The sequence below is a fragment of the Ochotona curzoniae genome, unplaced genomic scaffold, assembly GCF_017591425.1.
Source record: "Ochotona curzoniae isolate NIBS_2020 unplaced genomic scaffold, NIBS_Ocur_1.0 contig_3520, whole genome shotgun sequence".
In the NCBI taxonomy this organism is placed as follows: Eukaryota; Metazoa; Chordata; class Mammalia; order Lagomorpha; family Ochotonidae; genus Ochotona; species Ochotona curzoniae.
The window spans coordinates 18,270,571-18,292,231 of NW_024465894.1; the positions used below are offsets into that span (position 1 = coordinate 18,270,571).

The window sequence follows — 21,661 nt, forward strand, 5'->3', positions numbered from 1 at the left end:
AAGGAAAGCTTAAGCGCTCAGGGTGCTTTGCTAGAGAACCGAGGGGAGCGGCATCGCCACAGAGACAGCGCTGGGGAAGCTCGGTCTGCGCGTGCGCGCACGCCGCCCCGCCCACGCGCTCTGGACCCGCCCTCGGGATTGACCGCTCGAGCCACCGTCCGCCCAGCCCCGCCCCGCACGGCCAGGCGAAGCGGAGCCGGCCGTGCGGTGTGTGAGTGTGTGTGTGTGAGTGTGTGAGTGTGTGTGTGTGTATGTGTTCGCGGGGCGCCGTCTCAGCCCCGGGAAGATGGTGGTGGCGGCGGCGGCGACTGAGGCGAGGCTGAGGAGGAGGACAGCGGCGACGGCAGCGCCCGCGGGCAGGAACGGCGGGCGGCAGCGGGGCTCGGACGTGACCGGGATTGGGAGGCCGGGCTTGGGGACCGGGCTGCGCCTCCCGTGGTTACTGTCGCCGTCGTCTCTGCCACCGCGGCTGCTGTTGCTGCTGCTCCCGCCGCTGCTGGGGCTGCTGCTGCTGCCTCGGGAGGCCGAGGCCGCGGCGGCGGCGGCGGTGGTGTCGGGCTCCGCCGCAGCCGAGGCCAAGGAATGTGACCGGCCCTGTGTCAACGGCGGCCGCTGCAACCCTGGCACCGGCCAGTGCGTCTGCCCCGCCGGCTGGGTGGGCGAGCAATGCCAGCACTGCGGGGGCCGCTTCAGGTGAGTGGTGGGAGACGGTGGAGCTGGCGGTGGAGGGTCGGGCCCGGCCCGAGGCCGGAGCTGAGGGGCGCTCGAGGTGATCCCGGGAGTGGGGAGGGATGGGCTGCCCTACGGGGTTGACTTGTTTCTGGGAAGATTATTATCTCTGGCCTGGGGTCAGGGGTTTTCCCGTCATGGAAGGTGAAAAGGTAGGAGGCAGGGGTGGAGGCTATCCAGAGGAATTTTGGGGTGCTGCAGTCTGAATGGGAGGAATTGCTGAGGGTCCGTAAGAGTCTCAGAGCTGATGTGTGAGGCCAGGTCGGTTTCCAATCAAGGAAAAAGGTGAGTGACTTGGTTATAGTTCAGCTTATCCTTTTAGCATCCCCGTGTGCCCTCTGGCCTGATGAGCTCCCCAGGTAACTTGAGATTAGGGGTTCACCGAAAAGAAAAAAAAATAACAAAACTGGACCCTGGCAGCGATTTGTTGGCTAGAGATAGAAGGGAGAGGACAGGAGTGTGAGGTCTCCTGGCTGGAGGAAAGTGAGCAACAGCCCTTGGGAACTCACTGGGTGCAGTCGATGGAAACAGGTTCTGCAATCGAGTGAGGCTAAAAGGGGACTCCTGTGTGCGCCGGGTTCTGGCCAGTGTGGGGTTCTGGTTCCGGGCTGTAACCTCTTGGGGAGTTCGTTAATTAATTAATTAATTAGCAGTTATCTGTTCTTTGGCTTCAGTTGTGCAAGGCTTTCTGGATAAGACACTCAAACAAATAGATTAGCCAGACTTTGGCCGAGTCCACAAGGAGTTTGGAATATACCAGGAGAAAGACGTGTGCACAAGTAACCATCGTCATAGAGTCGCAGACCCATTCCTGCCTTTGGTGGGTCCTTAGCTAATGCCTTCCATGGCTGATCTGGACGAGCAGGGATGGACAGGGTCCCTGCTTTGACAGATGTTGTACTTTTCCAAGAGTGACAGGTAGCTTACGAAGAAATACAGGAAAGATATTGGTAAATGGTTTCAAAATAAAAATGGGGTGTTCTGACAGAGTTGTAAGTGCCAGGGACTTTGGGCGATGTCTTGAGTAGAAGTGACATTTGATCTGAAAACTGAGCGAGGCTGTGAACCTGTGGGAATTCAGTGTGGAAGTGGGGCGTGTGCAAGAAAGGCGAATGAGAAGGGGGGATAACCTTGGATTCAAGCATTTGAGACAGAGGATTTGGACATTTCCTTGGGGGGACAATTGCAGAAGGAAGGGAGGATGCAAGCTAAATTTTGTTGCTACGTGTAAGAGAGAGTGATGAGAGACAAGTTTGAAATGATAGAGTTGGCAACCCAAGTGAGGTGGGGTCTTTCAGGGTACTTAGCATTGAGCTTTATGAATGGAGAAACTAAGCCACTGGAGGACCCGTGGGTGGAGGGGCTGGATGTGTAACTTAAAGTGTTCTGATTGGTGAGTTGCATTCATACACACATACAAGTTAAGCACACTTTTGTTTTAGGTTCTAAGTTACTAGTGGTAAGCCAGACAGAGTTCTTAGCTTGGGGATAAGGGTTGATCGTGGCAGGCTGGAGAGAGCAGGGGGTGGCTGACCAGGTAAAATGAAATGGAGCACGACAAGACTGGGGAAATAGGTAGGAGCCTGAACAAATGGAGACCCCAAGAGCGGTGGCACGGCATACCCGGTTTGCTCTTATTTTCATGGCACGGTGGCTTTTACATTGGGAGTCAGAGCTAACATGGCCTTGCTGGTGGAGCCAGAGTATTTAAAAATACATACAGATGCAAGGAGCTTCCATGATCAGGTGAATGGAAGGAAGGCTGAAATGAGAGTCCTTTAAGCTGTGAAAATCCAGCACCGCTTGGCAGGGCAGTGGGGTTCTCCATAGCCAGAGCATTGTGATGTTCAGAGCAGGTGCACCTACTTTGGGTGTGAGAGGTGTTGAGAAGCCTGGGGAGATGTGTTGGCCTTGGTCAGGACAGTGATTGTAAAACCTGGATGTAGGCAGTGATGGTGTGCTGTGTGGTATTACGGAGGTAAGACAACCAGGTCTTTCTTGAAGCTGGTGTACTGCTGGGGAGAGGGAGCAGCGTGATGAGGGAAAGAAAATGAAATCCTGGCTTGGGTGACCATAATGCTGCTCACAGATGCAGGCACTCAAGAGCAGCGGGTCTCAAGTGAGTTCAGTTTGGAGTTGTGTTTTGTGGACAGTGACTTTGGGATGTTCTCAGGATATGCACTTGGTAGATGCAAATACGGAAGCCACCTGTGTGTATGAGGGAGGATCCGCGGGGGAGAGAGGTCCGAGTGGCTGCATTGGGAGTCCAGAGGATTGGAGAAGAGCCTTGTGGTGGGGAAGAAGCAGTCCTGAAACTGGTTGTCTCAGATGGGGTCATGTGTGAGGGAAGGGGCTCCCCTGATACTGTGGACATTCCCTGTCTGTACTAGCTGGTGTCCAGGCTGACTCAGGGGGAAAACAGTTGGGACTTTGGTCTTGACGATACCATCATATCTTGTGGGCTTCTGGAATTTGTGTTTTTAATAACTGAAAGTAGGAAGAACTTTTGCCTCTGGTCCTTTAAAAAGACTTGTATTTTCAGCTGAAGAATTTTTTGGGATGAGTTAAAATGGTGGTTTTGATCACAGTGAAACGCACACACACACATATACACTCTACTTATTTGAGAGGCACAATTAGAGACAGATCCTCCATCTGCTTGATCATTCCCCAAATGTCCACAACGGCTGGGGCTGGGTTAGACTGAAGCCAGGAACTTCATCTACATGAATGTAGGGTCCTGAGTGTTGGGACCATCCTCCCTTGCCCTCTCAGGCACATTAGCAGGGAGCTGAATGGGAAGTGGGACAGTCGGGACCCAAACCAGTGCATGGATGAGATGCTGGTGTCATAGGCAGCAGCTGGTCCCAAGTGATACATATCCTGATGTAACTCATAAACCTCTGTGTCAGTTAGCCAGAAAGTGTTGCACGGATCCCTTTCTGGCTTGGAAGGGCATCAAGCTGTTGTATGTTTTAAGATTTTTAGATCTGTAAATCCTCTCTCATAATTGGCATCACAGGTGTTTTTCAATAATTGAAAGGAACATGTGATAACAACAGGATTAGGCTTCTCTAGTTATCGCTGAGTGCAAACTCTGAGCCAGGGGCTTGGCCAGGCATGTTCCTATGTGTTTTACTGTTTAATCCTCAGGACAACTTGAGGATTAAAGTTGAAGATGTTATAAAATTTGGGTTATTCTGTGCTTGTAAGTTAGTCACTTAATTTTTTTTTTCCTAATGTAAGTTGCTACAGAAGTGATTAATTACAGAGGATAAGGTTAATGGTGTCAGTTTAACAAAAGTAACTATAGAATCTTTGGAGTATTTCTAAGACAGCACCGTTTTCATTCATTTGTATGTGAATTCTTATCACTCAGTGATCATTTTCTTCTGCTTATGACATCGCCATTCATGTTTTTCTCTGGGAGCATAAATACATGCCACCAAGCAGGGATGTTAAACCTGTTTATAAAATCAATAGGTGTTCAGTTGTTTGAAGTCCTTGCTTTGCGGAACCTGCAGAAGAGTAGAATGGAATAGCCTAGTGACTTGGGAGAAGAGCAGAGGCAGTCCCCCGCCCGCGTCCCTGAGTTTCTGCTGTGTGGTGTGTATGCTGTAACAGTGGTAGATGTCACAGGAGTAGCTGTACCCGTTGCTCCCTTTTTCCAAGCATTGTGCCAGACGCCTTCTAGAAATTATAACCTTACTCCCTAAAGTGAAGTGATTCCCACATTGTAGATGGGTAAACTGGAGCTCCAATAGATTGGAGCTATTGAATAACTTGCCTAAGATCATAAAATTTATACTTTGGGATTTGAACTCAGACCTTATCTGATCCCCAAGTTCTGCGCTTTCCATTGTGCCATTTGGTGTCATTTTTCCCTAGCCTCGTCATCCTTTGTGATCATTTGGAAGGACTGACCCAATTCCAAAAAACACTTTGAGATATAAAGAAAGAAAATAAGAGTTTTATAATGGGCAAGTTAGTATGTTAAAAAACAAACTCTAATTTACTTGCGTCTGTGTGGCTGCTGTTTGTTAAGGCATGCATACATTTCTAACTAGTAAAATAAAAACTCTGAAAAATAAGAAGGTAAAAATTTTCTTCCCATGTAGAACTTACTCAAGGAGTATTAACCTGAAAGTTCCATATTTGTTATGGTCATGAGTCCAGTATGCCTCGTTTTTCTTCCCTGGGAGAAGTAAACTGCAGAGGAGTAGTAGTTGTTTTGTGTTACTTTGTGTTATATTTTCGGACTCAGAGCTGCATCTAATGTGCTGCTCCATACAGGTGTCTTTAAAGAGAGAGTACAGGGGCAGATTTTGGGGCAGCGGAGCAGGTGCTTGGGACGGATGCCCATGTCCCATCTCACAGAGTCCCTGGTTTCATCCCTGGCTATTCTGCTTTCATACAGCTTCCTCTTAATATTTCAGGTCCAGATTTCTTTAACGCACACCCTGGGAGGCAGCAGGTCATGGCCCAGGTGTTTTGAGTCCTTGCCACCTGTGTGAGAGACTCAAATGGACCGCAGGTCTGTCTCAGCACTGATTGTTACAGGCATTTGGGAAGGGAATCAACTTTTGAAAGATCTTCTGCTTCTCAAATAAAAAGTGAAATAAATAAGTAGATTTGAAAAAGGAAGAAATGCAGTTTTGTATTTTAGGACTCTTAAAAGTCATTTTAACCCATGACTATCATATGTTTTGTTCCATATTCTCCTCAACTTTGCTGACGTATCTGCTGTTTGTTGGGCAATTTTATTGACATGTTTTTCTGTCACCTCATATTAAGTCATATCTATTAAACTTCTTATCATTATTGGAAAAAGGATAATCTTCCGTTGTGCGTCAGGGTTATAGATAAAGAAGGAAAGACAGATTTTTCATCTATTGGTTCACTCCCTGGGTGGCTGCAGCAGTATCTAGGACTGGGCCAGGAGGCAGGCACTTTGTCAGGTCTCTCATGTGGGTGGCAGGGCTCCAAACACTTGGAACATCTTCCACTGCTTTCCCCAGACCATTAGCATAGAGCTGGTTCAAGATGTAGAGAAGCCAGTATTTGCATCATCACCAACCCATACAGCTTGCTGGTGTCACAGGCAGCAACTTTACGTGCTGTATCACAGTGCCAGTCCCACTTGAAGCTTTTTAAAAACATTCCTTTTCTTACCTATAAAATGATCCTCAGAATAAGATTCCCACTCCTTTATACATATCTTTTTTCCCTAACCAAATCCTTATGCTTTGTAGTTTTTCTGCATCTTTGCTAAATTTAGCACTCTCCTTTTTCATATCCCTAGGTTTTTTTTCCTTCCCTAGTTATCTAGGTTCTATCTTCTAAAACCCATCTTCACTTCTTGAAAATATTTAATTGGCAATTCTCTTAGCTCACACCCTTCGCCTTGGAGATGAATCATTGAATCATTAACCTGTTCTATTCATAATTATCTTCTTTTCAAAATGTTTGTTTATTTGAAAGGCAGAGGGAGGGAGAAAGAAAAAGAGAGATGAAAAAAATCTTCCATTCACTGGTTCACTCCCCAGGTTGCCATGTCAACCAGATCTGTGTCAGGCTGAAGCCAGGAGCCAGGAACTCTTGCTTGGTGGCAGGGACCCTAGTACTTCAGGGTTGCTTTTAGCAAGAAACTGGGTTGAAAGTAGTGCAGCTGGAACTCACGCTGGCTCTCTAATACAGACTGCCAGCATCGCAAGCATTGGTGCAGCGTGCATGCTGAGTTGCGATGTTGGCCCCTGTAGATACTCTGAGTGACTGTTGTGTGTAGAGTACTAGGCGTGCCTTGAGGATGTGTAAGAATCAGATCTTACTTCCTCTCAGCTCATAATGCTGCAAGAAGATAGCTTGCCAGTTAGAACTTTGTAATAAAAATGCAGACAATCTGTGGTGCTGTATTTATATGTGATGGAGAAAGTAACTCTTTTGGGGGTTCTGAGAGACAGCTTAGGGGAGAGAAAGGACTTGGGAGCAAATGTGAGAGATTTAGTCTGAAGAGACTTGTGTGGAGGAGAAAAAACATTCAGGAAAGAATGAAGAGATTGTACAGGGGTTTATCTTGCTTAGTGTATTGGTTTTCTAGCACTGTTACTGAGATACTACAACTTGATGGTTTAAAGCAATGAAACTTTATTCTCTGATGGTTCTGAAAGCTAGAACTCTGAAACCAAGATCCTGGCCACCCTGTGCTCTCATGAGACTCTAGGGAGAATCTGTTCCTAAGACTGTTTCTTCTCTTCTGGAGTTACCCATAAACGTTGGCATTTGTTGGCTTGCAGAGGGAAGTCTTTGTCACTCATGATACTCTCCTGTGAGTCTACGATCCTTCTCTTACAAACACCGTAATGTTGAATGTACAAATGTAGGATACATCCTCATATGAATGTATTTGCAAAGACTGCAGATCACTTGTAGTCACAGGACTCAAAGTTAGAATTTGCCACACCTTATATGTACCAAATATAGATGGATGTTGTAGAGCAGAGCTTGGGATGGGTAAGGTGGGATGGAAAGGAATGAATTTGGAAGGTGGTCGTGACTTTTCCCCTGCCCTTGCCCTAGGGGAACCCATCGAACCATTACAAGCATTAGCTGCAGTGATGGTTTTGAGATGGACATGTGACTCACTTAGTGATCTGAGTGGTTTTGCTTCCTGGGTGATTCCAGAGGTGATGCTTTGTCTTCTGTGTTGTGAGGTTGTAATGTCCACAACTGCCTCAGCTGGACTCACCTTGTGGTTCCAAGGGCTCATTTCCAGAGAGAAAGGAAGGCAGAGAAAGTGGGGCCAGAGACACGATGATTTTGTGAATCTCTGGGCCAAGTGTTGCCTGCAGCTGTATGTTTTGGGTTTGTGAAGTATTGTTGTCAATTTTTAAAAACTATTTATTTATTTTTATTGGGAAGTCAGATTTACAGAGAGGAGGAGAGACAGGGAGGAATATCTTGTGTCTGATGATTCACTCCTCAAGTGACTGCAATGGCCAGAGCTGAGCTAATCTGAAGCCATGAGCCAGGAGCTTCCTCTAGATCTCCCATATGAGTGCAGGGTCCCAAGGTTTTGTGCTGTCCTCCACTGCTTTCCCAGGCCACAAGCAGGGAGCTGGATGGGAAGCAGAGCCACTGGGATTAGAACTGCTGCCCATATGGGATCCTGACACATATAAAACGAGGACTTTAGCCATGAGGCCATTGTGCTGGGCCCTGTTGCCCATATTTTTAAGTTTTTTTTAAAACCCGGTTATAATTGGATATCCTGTTTTTAAAAATGGGTCAATTCCTATCAAACAGAGCAAGATAAGATTAGCTGACTAGGGTTAGTCAACTAAAGCAACTATAACATCATTAACTCCAGAAAGTTCTCAAGATAGGCAAGTGCTTGTTATTTACAACAATTTATAAGACAGATGAAACCTGTAGCAGAAAGCAGTGTTTTTGATTAAAAGAGTTTTTTTGTTAAATATGACTAGTTGATTTTATACATTTGTAGGCTGTCTTTATCTTTTTTTTAATTAAATAATTTAAAAAAATAATCTTACTTAGTTACTTGGGAACAAAAGGTCAAGGACTACAGGAAAGTGGGTAATACCATTGTTTTCACACTAATATCATCATTTTTTCCCCTGTGTCTGGAGTCAGGGGAGAAACAAAGGGAAAAGTCCCACCCAGGCTGTCTTTATCTTAAGAATTATATATACCCTGAACAAAAAAAAATCTTTTTAAAAAAAGATTTATTTATTTTTATTGAAAAGGTAGATTAACAGAAATAAGGATAGAGAAAGATCTCCTATCTGCTGGTTTGCTCCCCAAGTGGCCGCAGTGGCTGGAGCTGAGCCTGTCCGAAGTCAGGAGCCAGGAGCTTCCTTTGGGTTTCCCACATAGATACAGGTTCCAAGGCTTTGGGACATCCTTGGCTGCTTTCTCAGGCCACAAGCAGGTAGCTGGAAGGGAAATGGAGCAGCCGAGATGTGAACCAGCACCCATGGGGATCCTGGAAGTGTCTAAGGCGTAGGCTTTAGCCGCTAGGATTTCGTGCTGGGCCCAACAAAAATCTTACATTGATTTTTCTTTTTAACAGAATGTTGTTTCCAAAGCTGAAAGAAAGTTAAGTTCTACTTTCTAAAATAGTTGTATCTACTGTTTTATCAGCCACTTACCTATGTTAAAAATTGTTTTCTACTTAAATAACACTCTGTCATTTTTGTTGATTTCTCGGGCACAATTTGGAAAAAGTGACTTTTAATACAGTTTACCAATCTAACCTCCTTTTCTTTTATTCCTTCAATTCTCCTTTTTTTTCTCTAGTCCTTTATTAACCTTTTTCTAGTTTTTTTTCTTTTTAGGATTGCTTTCTTAAGATTGTCTTGCCTTTTATTCTCCATTTGTTTAACTGCTTTTTTTTCAGTGCTTGGGATCATAGGATTTTCTTTGAATTTTTGATTTTTTTCATATTCCATGTTCAGTGAGGCTCAGTTCTAGCTACTTCTCTACATATTTACTTACTTAGAATTCTCTTTCACTTAAGGGAGGAGATATTTTAAAAATTTACTTATAAGATAGAGAAGAGAGAGTGTGAGCTTGAGAGGTATTCATCTGTTTGCTCACTCCCCAGGCGGCCCTGATGACTGCGGCAGCGCCAGGCCAGGGCCACGAGCCCCAAGCTCTCGCTGGGTCTCTCCCATGCGTGGCAGAGTCCATGTGCTTGTGCCATCTTCCACTGCTTTTCCAGGCACCTTAGCAGGAATCTGCATCAGCAGTAGAGCAGCCAGGATTTGAACTGGTGTTCATATGGGTTGGCGGCGTTGCAGGTGGCAGCTTAGCTCACAGCAGTCACAAGGCTGGCTCAAGAAATTCATTTTGGCTATGGATTAATTTCTTTTTTTAGGATTTGACATTATTAGCATTTAATTAAGTGACTGACTTTTCCAGTTAATTCCTCTTGGTCCTTTTTATATTCTAAGAATTTAATTTGCTTATTATAAGTCAGTAAGCATGAAGGGCTGGAATTATGTCAGATGCTGTTAAGAATCAAAACAGCAACATCCCTTGATGGTGCTTTCTAAAGTTTTGATTCAGAAATCTTTTTACAAAATGTGTAATCTTGCGGCGTGCCTTTGGGTGCAGGTGCTTGCCTGGTGGTTGGGAAGTGCACGTCCACAGTTCTTGCCCTGACTCTTGTTTCCAGTTTCCTGCTGCTGCAAGACCTTGGCAGGCCGCGGTGACGGGCTCCTGCAGCTCTGTGGGGACCCAGTTTCCCTCCCTGCTCCTGGCTCTGGCTTCAGCCCAGCCCTGGCTGCTGTGGGCATTTTGGGAGTGAACCAATGGATGGGAACACATGTTCTCTGTCTGTGTACCTCATTTTGTGGTCAGCGTTGTGGCATAATTTATAAAACCACTTATGATATTGATGTCTTGTATGGGTGCCAGTTGGTGTCCTACCTGCTCCATTTTCAGTCAAGCTTCCTGCTAATGACCTGGGAAAAGTAGTGGAAGGTGGCCCAAGTGTGTGAGCTTCTGTCACCTGTCAGGGAGATCCGGATGATGCTCCTGGCTGCTGGCTTCCGTCTAGTCTGCTCAGCTTTTGGGACTATCTGGGGAGTGAACCAATGGATACATCTTTCTTGTTCTCCCTCTGGCTCTGTATCTCTGCCATTCAGTTAAATAAATTTTAAAAAATCCAAAACTGGGCCCAGCAAGGTGGCGCAAGTGGTTAAAGGTCCTCGCCTTGCACGCCCGGGATCCCATATGGGCGCCGGTTCTAATCCCGGCAGCCCCGCTTCCCTTCCAGCTCCCTGCCTGTGGCCTGGGAAAGCAGTCGAGGACGGCCCAAAGCCCAAAGCTTTGGGAACCTGCACCCGTGTGGGAGACCCGGAAGAGGCTCCTGGCTTCAGATAGGCATAGTATCGGCCCGTTGCACTCACTTGGGGAGTGAATCATCGGACGGAAGATCTTCCTCTCTGTCTCTCCTCTCCTCTCTGTATATCCGCCTTTCCAATAAAAAAATAATAAAAATAAATCTTTAAAAAGAAAATCCAAAACTTCAGGTATTCCCTTTTAATAAGATAATTTAAAAAATAATTTGTTAGTAAATATTATAGTTTAAATGCAGTTTATGACTATTTACAATAGAAAAGAAAAATTTGATTTTTGCCCTTTGTTACTTTATGTAGTGTAATTATGTTAAGGAAAAACATGGTTTGTAGATAACAGTTGATTCAATTTTGGGATCAAGTATATATTAGAACAGAGATTAAAGTTAACAGTTTTATTCTATTAAAAATAGTTTGCTTTATAGTTATTTTTTTTAAGTTTTTTTTCCTATTCTAAATGGTGACATGGTAGTGGTTTTCAGCTATTTGTAAGCATTTCTTTTTAAATAGCACATTTCCTGTGTAGATAGTTTTTTTCCAAATTGAAAAAGCTAAGCTGGCTATAATTGTCACTTAATTTTCTCTTTTTAGCATTGGTTTTTAAAGTACTAGAGATGTTTTACAAAGCATCGCGAAGATTTTGGTTAGAAGATTAGGCAAAGGTGATCTTGAGGCAGATTTACAGAATTTTATTCATTTTATGAGCTAACATAAATTATAATTGTGTCTTGTGCACCTGTCTCTCTCTCTTAGTTATTTATTTACTTGAAAGAGTTACAGAGAAACAGGGAGACACACACACAGAGGGCTTCCATCCTCTGGTTCGCTCTCCAGATGTTCATGTGGCCATGGCTGGACAAGGTCAGGAGCCAGGAGCCAGGAGCTTTATCCAAGTCTCCCATGTCGGTGGCAGGGGCCCAAACATTTGGGTCACCCTCTTCTGCTTTTCCCAGGCCATTAACAGGGAGCTGGATCCAAAGTGGAGCAGCTGAGACACACAACTGCCAAACATGTGAGATGCTGACATAATTACTGCCTTTGAATTGCAGCAGCATTTGGACCAGTGGTGGGGGACACTGACCAACACTGACAGAATGTAATTAATTGCAGGGCGGGTACTGTGGTACAGCAAGTGAAGATGCCTCCTGTGACAACAGCATTCCTACATCTGATGTTGTTTCAAGGCTTCCCTGCTCTGCCTCTGACCAAACTCCCTGCTTAGGCACCAGGCAAAGCAGTGGAAGATGGTCCAGTTGTTTAAAAGCATGACACCCTCATTGGAGACCTGCCTGAAATTTCTGGGTACTGGCTTTGACCTGGCACAGCCCTGGTGATTGAGTCCATTTGGGAATTGAATCAGAGAATGTAACAGGGTCTTTCAAATAAATAGTAAATCTTAAAAAAAAAAAGGCAACTATTTGTGTTAAAATGATACTGTGTTTGGTGCTAGTTTAGTTCCTGTGCCTTTTCTTTTTCTTTTGAATTTTATGGTACAATTATGTAGAATCTGAGATTCACCCCTCCCAAATTCTTACTCCCTGCCTTTTTCTTTTTAAAAAGGATTTATTTTTATTTATTTGAAAGGCAGGGACCAATGAAGAGCTGTAATGGCAAGGCCAGGAGCCTGGAACGCTGGGTGTCCTGGATGGGTGCCTGGGCCCCAAGTGCCTGGACTATCCTCTGCTGTCTTCCTGGGTGTATTAGCAAGGAGGTAGATCAAAAGCAGAGTTGCCTGGACTTCAGCCAGCATTGGGAAACGGGGTACTGGCATTGTAAGCAGTCTTAACCCATTTCATTATAACACCAGCCCCATCTTTAACTTTATTTTTTTTATTGGAAAGGTGGATATGCAGAGAGGAGAGACAGAGAGGAAGATCTCGCGTCCAATGATTCACTCCTCAAGTGAGCGCAACGGCCAATGCTATGCCGATCCGAAGCCAAGAGCCTCTTCTGGGTCTCCCACGAGGGTGCAGGGTCCCAAAGCTCTGGGCTGTCCTCGGCTGCTTTCCCGGGCCACAGGCAGGGAGCTGGAAGGGAAGCAGGGCTGCCAGGATTAGAACCGGCGCCCATATGGGATCCCGAGCATAGAAGGCGAGGACCCTAACCACTGTGCCATCGCGCCAGGCCCCCATCTTTAACTTTCAATCTTAAATATTGCAAGCCCATGGAAAAGATAGAATAATAAGACGAACATTCATGTCTCTATCATTAAATCTTGCTAAATTCCGTTGTATTTGTGTTATTCGAAGTAATAAAATGTGACCTATCCCTGGCCAACTCCTCTGTAATCCTGTTGCCTAACTCTTTCCCCAGAAGTGCCTGGAGGTTTTGTGTTTATTATTTCCCTTGTATGTTTCTACTTTCACTAAAGATATGTCTGTCTATAAACAACTTCTTTTTTTCCAAAAACAAGATAGTGTTTTTTTTTTTAAGATTTATTTTTATTATTTTTTTTATTGGAAAGGCGGATATACAGAGAGGAGAGGAGAGACAGAGAGGAAGATCTTCCGTCTGATGATTCACTCCCCAAGTGAGTGCAACGGCCGATGCTATGCCAATCCAAAGCCAGGAGCCTCTTCCAGGTCTCTCCCACGTGGGTGCAGGATCCCAAAGCTTTGGGCCGTCCTTGACTGCTTTCCTGGGCCACAAGCAGGGAGCTGGAAGGGAAGCAGGGCTCCTGGGATAGAACCGGTGCCCATGTGGGATCCCGGGCGTGCAAGGCAAGGACCTTAACCACTTGCGCCACTGCGCCGGGACCATCATGTTATTTTTTGAAAAATCCAGTAACATACATGAAATTTGTCTCTGCTGATAAACTTTAGCACAATCAGTTAAATTCATTACTGAACTCCAGTGTAAATGCTAGTGAGCATTGATAATTTCCAACTTTGGCTGTTATATATAATGATTCAATTAATAATTTTTTTACTAAAGATTTATTTGAAAGTCAAAGAGGGAGAGAGAGATGGGAGAGATCTTCATCCAAACTGGTTCATTCTCCAAATGGCCACAACTGCCAGGGCTGGGTCAGACAAAATGAGGAGGCAGGAGCCTCTTCCAGGTTACCACGCTGCTTCCTGCTTATTAACAGGGAGTTGGATTGGAAGTGGAGTAGCCGGGACTTGAACTGACACCCATTTGGGACACCAGTGTTTGCAGGTGAAGGATTAGCCTGTTGAGCCACTATGCTGTTGTCCTTCCCCTCTCCTCCTTTCCTCCCCCTTCTCGTTAATGTTCTTTACAGCTCTCTTCATGCATCTGTGTGGTGTGTGTGAATTTTTGTTTTCTTTGTAGTAGTGGCTTTCAGACTTTTAAAGTGCCTCCAGTATAACTTTTATGTTCACTTCCTTTTTAAAAAATTTTATTTTTCTCAGAAAGATTGACAGAGAGGAGAGACAGATCTTTTGTGCATCTGGAACATGAACTGGCTCCCGTATGGGATTCTTGCACTTGCAAGGGGATGATTAGCCAATTGAGCCATCATGCTGGACCCTATGTTTACTTCTTTATATCAGTCTTTTTAAAAAATTATGTAATGGCAATGATACGGTTTCTGGTGTACTATAAATAGTTACTAAAGATTGCCTTGAATTACTTTTAAGAAATATAGTGATTAGAATTTACATTCCTTAGCAGCTGGATAACCATTTTTATTCATAAAAAGTTGCACAAGTAAAGGTTTCTTTAACAATTTTTTTGGGGGGGGGGTGGACCGGCAGGGTGGCCTAGCAGCTAAAGTCCTCGCCTAGAACGTGCTGGGATCCCATATGGGCACCGGTTTTAATCCCGGCAGCTCCACTTCCCATCCAGTTCCCTGCTTGTGCCTTGGGAAAGCAGTGGAGGATGGCCCAAAGCCTTGGGACCCTGCACCGGTGTGGGAGACCTGGAAGAGGTTACTGGTTCCCGGCTTCGGATCAGCACAGCTCCGGCTGTTGTAGTCACTTGGGTAGTGAATCATCGGACGGAAGATCTTCCTCTCTGTCTCTTCTCTCTGTATATCTGACTTTGTAATAAAAATAAAATAAATCTTTTAAAAAACCCCAATTTTTTGGTTTTTTCCCTCCTGAAATTCCTCTTTATCCTAATTGTTCCATGTATTTTTTTTCTGCATCAACAATTCTTTCTTATGGATTTGTATGTCATATAGTGTTACCATTTTATTTTTATTTATTTTTTCATTTTAATATTGTTTGCATTGTTGAGAGATGCACACCCAACTGGGCCTCTGATTAGGGTGGGGAGGGTCAGGTGTGGAGGAAGGTGGGTGGGGCACATGTTTCACTTTGTTTCTTTCCCCTGTGACTGCAGGGAAGGAGTATGAGGGGGCTGCTCCTTGTTGTCACCTGGGAATGGGTGACAGTCCTTTGATGCTTTTATTGCTCAAGGGTTGAGAAAATCTTTCCAAGGTTTGTTGGTTGATAGTCTAACTTAATGCACCTAAGACCTAGGACCACACTGCTAGTTGGCCAGGAGAACTGTCCAACCTCTTCTGCTTTCCATCCTCTGATGAGGTTGTCACCTCTTGCTGGGCCAGATGAACAGACTGTCATGTTCCCTGTGTGCATCTGGGCATGCTGTCTACTGCAGAGGCATCAGCAACTGAGCAGGTCCAGCCCCAATACATACACTCCAAGGACAAATCATAGATCCTGTGATTTTTCTGGGGTGTTTGGGTTCTGAGTTCATCATTCTAGATGGAGAGTCCCCCAAGAAACCTTGCCCCAAGAAACCTGAGGGATGACCTCAGACTTGATTCTTGTGTATGCCAGTCAGAATAGGGTCAGTCTGTCACATGCACCAGCCAATACATCTACTGGTGGATGCAGCTGCCTGCTCAGTCCCACCCAACCTCGTATCTTACTCAAACCAACGGGTGCTGTGGCCCAGCCCAGCCAGCCTGCAACATACCAGCAGGTGCCTAGTTGGTACGATCCCCATTAAATCCTACTAGGCCTGCCAGCCAGCCCTAGTTTTTGCATGTGCCATCCTCTGTTGTGGCCTATCCTAGTCTAGCCCATATCCTGTTAATTTCTTGGGCACACCAATGGGCAATTGTGGCTGTTTAGCCTGCCACACCCTTGGCCCTCACTTAAGCTGACCCATGCCATTGCCTTGTCCAGCTTGGCCTGTCCCCAGCCCTGGTTCTTGTGCTTATCAGTGGAAGGTATAGCCTAGCAGTGAATTACTCACAGTTCTCCTGCCTGGCATGCTCCAGATCCTGCACCAGTCAGAGACTACTGTAGTCCAGCCTGACATGATTTGTACCCAGCCCCAGCAATTGTCAGAGGTGCAGCAGCCTAGCCCACTCCCAGACCACTCCCAGCCCACTCCCAATCCGCATGTGAACTGGTGGGTATTGAGGTCCAACAGTGCCTGGCCTGCGCCCTGTCCTGCCTCTCACTCCAGTATGTGCTGTGGACTGACAAACCTGGCCTGCCTCCAGATGTGCTCACACATGTGCTAACATGTCTGCAACCTTGTCAGGCCTGGCCTTTCCCTAGCCACAGCTCTTGTGCTCCCCAGTGGGAGCTGCAAACTAGCAGGGGAGTTCCTCAAGTTCTCCTACCAGGTCTTCCCCCAGCCTGGATCTCATGCTTGCCTGCATGTGTGGTAGCTCTTCTTCTTCTTTTTTAAAGATGTATTTATTCATTTTTTAAATTGGAAAGTCAGATACAGAGAGAAGAGAAGAGACAGAGGAAGATCTTCTGTACACTGATTCACTCCCCAAGTGGCCGCAATGGCTGGAGCTGAGCTGATCTACAGCCAGGAGCAGGAGCCTCTTCTGGGTCTCCCATGTGGATGCAGTGTCCCAAGGCTTTGAACTGTTCTCAACTGCTTTTCCAGGCCACGAGCAGGAAGCTGGATGGGAAGTAAGTCTGCCAGGATTAGAACTTGCACCCATATGTGTTCCTGGTGCATGTAGGGCAAGGTCTTTAGCCACTAGGCTAAAATAAAAATAAAAAATTTTGGTGATGTTTACATAGTTAAGGATGCATGTCCATGTGGACCACTGATTAGGATGGGAAGGGTCAAGGAGTGGGGGAAAGTGGAAAAGACAACTGCCTCAATTTTTTCTTTTTCACCTTTCTGGGGAAAATGGGGAGAGAAGAGGAAAGGGCCGCTCCCAGCAGACCAACCACATCGGTACCCTGGAATCGGGGACAGCCACCCAGTATCATCCCAGGGTCCCTGATATATTCCAAGGGTACTGCTGAAGCAGTATTGATAGTTTTGAAATGCTGCTGATTTTGTTGCTCCAAGGATAAGGAAATCCTTCCAAGGTCCATTGACTGACATAGTTTACCTTAGAATCTCCCCTTGCCCAGATACTCGCTGTCAAAGCCTGGCCAGGAGAGCTGTCCAATGTCTTCTGCCTTCCATGGTACTAGATGTCCTCTGCAGACTGTCATATGTGCATCTGGGCATGTTGTCCACTACACAGGCTCCAACAACTGTGGCAGTCCAGTTCTGACATACACTCCACACTCAGACCACAGATCCTGAAATTTTCTCCATAGGTGGAATTTTGAGTCCAGTGATCCAGACCCTGTCTGCTTGCAGACCCACATCTGCCCTTTACATATCTTAAAAATAAAGCACCTGTGCAGTATTTTCATTATTTCATAAAGAAATCCTATACTCTTTGTTTACTCCACATTGTTATACTCTTTGTTTTACTCCACCCTTTTAAGCAACAAATCTGTGTTTTATTTCTAAAGGTTTATCAATTTTAAACATTTTATGTAAAGTTTATCACATAATGTAATAGGTTATCCAGTGTGAGAGTGAATTATTTTTCTTACCATATTTTCAGAGTTTATGTTGTACTAGTACTTCCTCTGTTTTTGAATGTATTAATACCTTATTTTTTTTTAAATGGCTGAGTCATATTCCACAATATTGCTAAACCAGTTCCTGTCCGTTTATCAGTTGAGGGACATTTGGGTTGTTTCTGCCTTTTGTGTACTATGAAAAATGCTGCTGTGAAATTTGTGTGCAGATTTTCTTGTGGACATGAGCATATCTCACACATATATACCAAGGAGTGAATTGCTGGGCCATGTGAGAACTTTGTTTTACTCATTTTTTCTATTTTTAAAAAGATCTATTTTTATAAATAAACCAACCCCCTGACCCCACTATGCATTGCTCTTTTTTTTTTTTTTAATAAAACTTATTTAGTTTTATTAGAAAGGTAGATTTACAGAGAGAAGGAGAGACAGAAAGATCTTCCATGTGCTGGTTCACTCCCCAGATGGCTGCAATGGCCAGGGATGAATTGATCTGAAGCCAGGAACCAGGAATTTCTTCCGGATCTCCCTTGTGGGTGCAGGATCCCAAAGCATCGGGCCATCTTCCACTGCTTTCCCAGGCCACTAGCCAGGAGCTAGATGGGAAGTGGAGCAGCCACGACATGTACCAGTCCCCATGTGGGATCCTGGTGCTTAAAAGGGGCGGGGGTGGAATTTACCATTGAGTCATCTGTCAGGCCCTGTTTTATTATTTTTTAAAGATTTATTTATTTATTTTTTTTATTGGAAAGGCAGATAGGCAGAAAGAAGGAGATACAGAAAGATCTTATGTCTGCTGGTTCACTCTCCAAGTGGCTACATCTGCTGGAGCTGTGCTAATCTGAAGCCAAGAGCCAGGAGCTTCTTCCAGGTTTCCTACTTGAGTGCAGGGCACCAAGGGCTTGGGTTATTGTTTACTGCTTTCCCAGGTCACAAGCAGGGAGCTGGATGGGAAGAGGAGCTGCCGGAATTAGAACCGGCGTCCATATGGGATCCTGGTGCTTTCAAGGCCAGGACTTTAGCCACTAAGCCATGCCGCCGGGCCCCAAAATGATCTTTTCAAAAAGAGGACAATACATTTAAATGATGCAGAAGGAAATATGGTGAGAAATTTCCCTTTTCCTGGGAGTTGTCTGGGTTAAAGTTTTTCTGTGTAGCCTTCCATGTGTGCTAACAGCATGTGTAAACAGTTACTCATTTATCGTAGCCTCATACACCTCCTTTGTTTTTATATAAATGGCATACCTGTACCTTGTTTTCCCTGCCCCACCTCACTGAGCATTGTGTCTTAGGGATAGTTTTATACCAGTAGATGTCTTTTTGTCTGTATTTTTTTAGAGTATTTATTAATTTAAAAAGCAGGATGACTAAGAGAAAGGGAGAGATTGGTAGAAAACAAAATCTTCTCTCAGTTCACTCCCTAAGTAAATGTTTAAGTCCTCTGTGCCACAATATCCACTGCTAGTACATGCTTTTTTTTTTTTTAAGATTTTATTTATTTTTATTACAAAGTCAGATTATACAGAGAGGAGAGACAGAGGAAAATCTTCTGTCTGATGATTTACTCTCCAAGTGACCACAATGGCCGGTGCTGTGCCGATCCAAAGCCAGGAGTCAGGAGCTTCCTCCAGGTATCCCACACCGGTGCAGGGTCCCAAGGCTTTGGGCCATCCTCGACTGCTTTCCCAGGTCACAAGCAGGGAGCTGGATGGGAAGTGGAGCTGCTGGGATTAGAACCGGTGCCCATATGGGATCCCGGTGCGTTCAAGGCGAGGACTTTAGCTGCTAGGCCATGCCGCCAGGTCCTAGTACATGCTTTTAAAAGCAATACTTTGTCTCTTTTCTTCTATTTCTGTCCCTTCCTTCCTTTCTTCCTTCCTGCCTCCCTCCCTCTGTTCCCTTCCTTTTTTTGAGATATTTATTTTTTTTTTAAGATTTATTTTATTTTTATTGCAAAGTCAGATTATACAGAAAGGAGGAGAGACAGAGAGGAAGATTGTCCATCCAATGATTCACTCCCCAAGTGAGCGCAATGGCTGGTGCTCCACTGATCCAAAACCAGGAGCCAGAAACTTCCTCCAGGTTCCACGTGGGTGCAGTGTCCCAAAGCTTTGGTCCATCCTTAACTGCTTTCCCAGGCCACAAGCAAGGAGTTGGAAGGGAATTGGAGCTTCCAGGATTAGAACTGGTGGCCATATGGGATCCCGGCGCGTTCAAGGCTAGGACTTTAGTTGGTAGGCCACTGCACTGGGCCCGTGACATTTCAGTTCAGAGCTAGACCCCCCCATCTTTTAAGATTTATGTATATTTTTGGATATTTATTTATTTCAATTTGAAAGGCAGGTTTTACAGAGAAAAGGAAAGACATAGACGGTCTTCCATCCACTGGTTCACTCTCCAGATGACTATAGTGGCTAGAACTCAGCTGATTCAAAGTCAGGAGTCAGAAGCTTCTTCCAGGTCTCTTCTTTGGGTGCAGGGTCCCAAGGACTTGAGCCATCTTCTGCTGCTTTCCCAGGCCATAAGCATGGAGCTGAATTGCAAGGGAAACGGGCAGGGGCACATACAGGTGTCCATATGGAATGCTGATGCCACAGCATAGTGGATTAGCCTGCTGTATCACCATGCCAGCTCCTCCCGTTTTTAGTGGATGCCTGGGGTCTAAGCATTTGGATCATCTTCCTCTGCTTTTGCTGGACTATTAACAGGGAGCTGGATTGAAAGTGAAACAGTTTAGGCTTGAATCAGCACCCAAGTGGGATGCTGGCATTGCAGGTGGTAGATTCACTAGCTGTGCAGCAGTGCTGGCCCTGGAGCCCATCTTTTCTCAGTTGCACACTACACTTTGCCGTACCTTTCTCTCGCCTCACCAGTCAGCATAGAGTTTGAAGTAAATCTCACATGTTGTTTTGCTGCAGTCTGGTTTCTCACTGCTGTACTTCCTTGTATCTGTATTCTGTGTCTCAGTCATTTCTTTCCCTTCTAAACAAGACTCTTGGTTGCTGTTATAATATTACTGTAGTGTGCCCAAATGTGGATTAATTTTTATTTTTGCTTATATACGTGCTTCTTTGATTTGAGGTTCAAGTCTGTCATCATTTCTGAAAAATGATCAGGCTTAATATTTTTAATGTTTCCCCTGATTTTTTGTTTTGTTTTGATTTCTCCTTCAGGTAGTGTTTTAGAGAAACACACAGATTGCCTTTTCTTTCTGTTCTTTTGCTGTCAGTTTCATAATTTCTGTTTATTTCCTTCAATTGTATTCAGATAATTTCCTCAGGTCTGTTTTCCAAGTCAGAAATTTTCACCGTTGTTTAATTTGCTATTTCGCTCTCTATTTAAGTTTTTAAAAGATTTATTGTTAGTGGAAAGTTAAATATACAAAGAGGAGAGACATAGAGGAAGATCTTTTGTCTACTTATTCCCCAGGTAGCCATAATGGCCAGAGCTGAGCCAATCCAAAGCCAGGAGCCAGGAGCCTCCTCTGGGTCTCCCACACAAGTGTAGTGTCTCAAAGCTTTAGGTTATCCTTGACTGCTTTCCCAGGTCAAAGGTAGGGTGCTGGGTGGGAAGCAGGACTGCTGGGATTAGACCCAGCACCCACATGGGATCCCAGTGTATTCAAAGTGAGGACTTTTAGCTACTAGGCTACTGTGACTTGCTCTCACTCATTTTAAGATTAATTATTTATCTTGACACTTAGAGCTACAGAGAGCAAGTGAGAGATACAAAGATCTTCCATCTGCTGGTTCACTCTCCAAATGACCATAGCCTTCAGGGTTCAGCTGATATGAAGCCAGGAACGTCTTCTAGGTCTCTCACATGGGTGCAGGGGCCCAAAGAAGTGAACCAGCCTCCGCTGCTTTCCCAGGCCGGAGGAGCTGATCAGGAAGTGGAGCACCTGATCCTTAAATGGTGTCCATGTGGAATGCTGGCAGCAGGATTAGCTTGTATGCCATTACACTGTTCCTTTAATTTCCTGTTTAACTTAACATTTTATTCCAGTGACATTTTTTAATTTCTAAAGGTTCTATCTCTTTAAGACTTCCTGGTCATTTTTTGTAGAGTCATTTTCTTTTTTCATACTGTTGACTTTAAAATGGAGTTGATGTTCTTATCTCATGTTTGGGTCCACTTAGGCCTAAAATGTGATTGTTTACTTACTCCCTTGTGTTTCCAATCTTGCATCAGATGTTTTGTGTTTGGTCCTAAAAATTCACTGTAAGAATCTGTTGATATTATTTTCTCCCAATTTGTAAG

General features: G+C 44.9%; 1 protein-coding gene across 2 annotated transcripts in view; it reads left to right on the forward strand.

Annotated features, from left to right (window-relative positions):
- Window positions 1–224: 224 nt before the first annotated feature.
- ATRN (attractin) overlaps window positions 225–21,661 on the forward strand; it is a 114,153-nt gene continuing 92,716 nt past the window's right edge. For both annotated transcript variants that reach the window (XM_040981760.1, XM_040981759.1), the window contains exon 1: window positions 225–693. In XM_040981760.1, coding sequence (XP_040837694.1) covers window positions 287–693 — 407 coding nt within the window. In that variant the 5' untranslated portion in view covers window positions 225–286. The remainder of the gene's footprint in view (window positions 694–21,661) is intronic.